General features: G+C 64.4%; 1 protein-coding gene across 1 annotated transcript; it reads left to right on the top strand.

Annotated features, from left to right (window-relative positions):
• Positions 1-706: 706 nt before the first annotated feature.
• Positions 707-2943, top strand: LOC149502392 (uncharacterized). Its single transcript, XM_089729361.1, has 4 exons — positions 707-1071; positions 1140-2147; positions 2212-2511; positions 2565-2943. The coding sequence occupies exons 1-4, from the start codon at positions 707-709 to the stop codon at positions 2941-2943; spliced, it is 2052 nt and encodes a 683-aa protein (XP_089585487.1).
• The last annotated feature ends 842 nt before the right edge of the window (positions 2944-3785 follow it).

Raw genomic sequence — 3785 nt, 5'->3', positions numbered from 1 at the left:
ATCCGGCAGAGCTGGGGATCCCTATCCAGCGGATACGCTCGGCGGTGACGGGAGCAAAGATATTGGTCGTAGACGGCGCCGACCAGAATGAAAAAGCCGATTTGCTGGCGAATAAATTACGGCAGGTTTTGCCCTCGGACAGCATTGTCGTCTCGAGGCCGACAATAACGGCCGCTGTCAGACTGAGCGGCCTCGACGAATCCATATCCCGGGAGGAACTTGGTGCCGAGGTCGCCAGGATTGGAGAGTGCCCCCCCGACACTGTGAAGGTCGGGGAAATAAAAATGGGCCCCGGAGGCACTGGCCAGGTCTTGGTCAGATGCCCCATAGCGGGCATCAAAAGAATATTGGCCGTCGACAAGCTACGGATCGGGTGGAGCGTCCTTCGCGCGCAACTCCTCGAGGCGAGGCGCCTGCAGTGCTACCGTTGCCACGCACTGGGCCACGTGAGTGCCCGTTGCCCATCGTCGGTGGACCGCAGTGGTGAGTGCTACCGCTGCGGCCAGACCGGCCACAAGTCCGCGGGCTGCACGCTCACCCCGCACTGTACGATCTGCGCCGGCACCGGTAGGCCTGCAGCGCACGTCTCCGGGGGCAAGGCTTGCGCCAAGCCCCCGAAACAGAGACGACCGATGATGAGCACCGCCGAAGAGAGTCAGCGGAGTCGGCCCGGTACGGCTACGGCGACACCGATGGACGACGGACGATGACCAGCAGCCCTTTTAATATCCTTCAGGGCAATCTCAATCGCTCCGCCAGGGCTCAGGACCTGCTGATCCAGAGCATGGCGGAGCGATTGACCCATCTAGCGGTCGTCGCCGAGCCCTACCGGGTCCCTTCGGTTCCCGACTGGGCGGGAGATGTTGACGGCCTGGTGGCCGTGGTCCAGCGTCGGTCGGCGGTGGGCGCTCCGCCCGAATTCGACGTCGTGCAGAGGGGTCGGGGCTACGTGGCAGTCTTCTGGGCAGGCTTGCTCGTCGTCGGGGTGTACTTCTCCCCCAACCGGCCGCTCGCCGAATTCGAGTCCTTTCTAGACGAACTCGGTCAGGTAGTGGGGAGGTCGCGCTCAAGGCGCGCGCTCGTTCTCGGGGACCTCAACGCGAAGTCGTCCGCTTGGGGTTCCCGGTCACCTGTCCCAGGGGACGGGAGATGGAGGAGTGGTTGGTCGGGAGCGGTCTCGTTGTCCTCAACCGCGGCGCCGAGAACACATGCGTCCGTCGTTCGGGTGGGTCCGTGGTGGATGTGTCGTTCGCGACCCCCGACGTCGCGCGCCGCGTCCGCGGTTGGAAAGTGCTGTCCGACGTGGAGACGCTCTCCGACCACCGCTACATTCGTTTTCGTGTAGCCACGGCCCCGGAGTCTTCGACGGCGACTTTGCCCTTTGATGGTGGCGCGGAGGGTCCGCGCTGGGCCCTGAAGCGCCTCGACGTAGAGCGACTGCAGGAGGCAGCCGTCGTCCAGGCTTGGCGGTTGGACTCTATGGGCGAGCCGGCGGGCGTGCGCGAGGGTGCGGAGCGGCTGCGCGAGGCGATGTCGCGAGTCTGCGACCACGCCATGCCCCGCGTCCGAGCGTACGCGCCGAGGCGCCAAATCTATTGGTGGAATGTGGAGATCGCCGGTCTGCGACGCCGGTGCGCTGCCAGTCGACGAAGATACCAGCACCTTCGTCGTCGGAGGCGTCGGGATGAGGAAGAGGAGGACCGGGCGTACGAAGCTTACCGGGTGGACGTGCGCGCCCTGCGCGTCGCGATCGGGGAGGCGAAGGAAGCGGCGTGGAAGGAGCTGCTCGAGACGCTGGACCGTGACCCGTGGGGGCGACCCTATCACATCGCGCGGAGCACCATACGCCCCTGGGCCCCACCCACGACGAGTACCCTGCCGCCTGACATGGTGCGGCATGTGGTCGGGGGACTGTTCCCGAGCGCACCCGAGATTCCCTTTGTTCCCCCAGTCATGTCGTCAGCACGAGACGGGGCTCGGGCCGAAGAAGAGGACGACGTGTCGCCAGCGGAATTTGATGCGGCCGTCGAAAAAATGAAACTAAAAAGAACGGCGCCAGGTCCCGATGGAATTCCAAATCGGGCCTGGGCGCTGGCATTGAAGATGGAAGGTGGCCTGGGACCTGTCCTCCGAGGGCTGTTCAGCAGGTGCCTCCGAGAGGGTAGGTTCCCGGCAATATGGAAAAAAGGTAGATTGGTTTTGATTCCGAAGGAGGGGCGCCCAGGGATCAACCCTCGGGGTATCGCCCGATCGTCGTGCTGGACGAGGCCGGCAAGCTCTTGGAGCGCGTCGTCGCCAGTCGCCTCGTTCAGCACTTGAAAACGTAGGTCCAAACTTGGCGGACTGCCAATACGGTTTCCGGAGGGGTCGCTCGACCTTGGACGCGGTCCAGCGCGTCCGCGACCTCTCCGACCAGGCGTGCTCCCGGGGAGGCGTGTTGTTGGCGGTGTCGATCGACATCTCCAACGCCTTCAATACGATCCCCTGGACCACGATCTTGGAGTCGTTAAGGTTTCACCGCGTCCCCACCGGTCTCTGGAACCTGGTCGAGGATTACCTCGCAGGGCGGGCTGTGGTCTTTCCCGAACGGAGGGGGTGGGGACAGAAGGCGGTCTCGTGTGGTGTCCCGCAGGGGTCGGTTCTGGGTCCGCTCTGTGGGACGTCGGGTTTGACTGGGTCCTCCGCGGGGCTAACCTGCGTGGCGTGCAGGTCATCTGCTACGCCGACGACACGCTGGTGACGGCCCACGGAGACGACTACCGTTCGGCGTCGATTCTGGCTGCGGCTGCGGTGGCAACAGTCGTAGCCAGAATAAGGAAGCTCGGCCTGGAGGTCGCCCTGCACAAGTCCGAGGCCGTGTGTTTTCACCCGGCTCGGAAGGGGCCTCCTCCCGGCGCGAGCATACCATCGGAGGGACTGCGATCGCTGTCCGGCCTCACATAAAATACTTGGGGCTCGTATTGGACAGCAGGTGGACTTTGACCGGCATTTTGATGTGCTGGTCCCGAAATTGCTCGGGGCGGCGGGTGCCTTAGCCCGCTTGCTCCCAAACATTGGAGGAGGAGGAAAGTCAGTCCGGCGTCTTTACCTGGGAGTGGTGCGGAGTATGGCCCTGTACGGCGCTCCCGTCTGGTCGCCCACGCTCTCCGCTCGCAATGCGGCCCTCTTGCAGAGGGTTCAGAGGGTGCTGGCGGTGAGGGTCGTGCGGGGTTACCGCACCATTTCGACGGAGGTCGCTTGCGTCCTTGCCGGCTCCCTTCCGTGGGAGTACGAAGCAGAGGTTTGGCTAAAGTCTATCGGCGCAGGGTGCAGTCTTTGGCTCGGGGAATGTGCCCCGTTTGTCCGTCGTCGCCCGATGGAGGCGTGCTGCGCGTCGCGTGGCAACGTTGAAGTGGAAAGAGAGACTGGCTGCTGAGGAGATCCACCGCGGTTCTCAAACCCGGCGGCGCACCCTCGCAGCCCTGGTGCCCGTGTTGGAGGCCTGGATAAACAGGCGTCACGGCGTGCTTGACTTCCGGCTCACGCAGGTCCTCTCGGGGCATGGTTGCTTCGGGAGGTACTTGTGGCGGATCGGAAGAGAGCCCCATCCCGGATGCCACCAGTGCGGGCATCCAGACGACGACGCGCAGCACGCCCTCGAAGCGTGCCCGAGGTGGGAGTATCCGCGGCAGTCACTCGTCGCGGTGCTCGGGGCAGACTTAAGTTTGCCGGTCGTAGTGTCCCGCATGGTCGAGGACGAGCGTTGCTGGAGAGCGATGGCCGACTATGCGGACCTGGTAATGACG

Source organism: Bombyx mandarina, chromosome 08 (genome assembly GCF_030267445.1).
Source record: "Bombyx mandarina strain Sakado chromosome 08, ASM3026744v2".
In the NCBI taxonomy this organism is placed as follows: Eukaryota; Metazoa; Arthropoda; class Insecta; order Lepidoptera; family Bombycidae; genus Bombyx; species Bombyx mandarina.
This window is presented reverse-complemented; position numbering and strand designations above follow the sequence as displayed.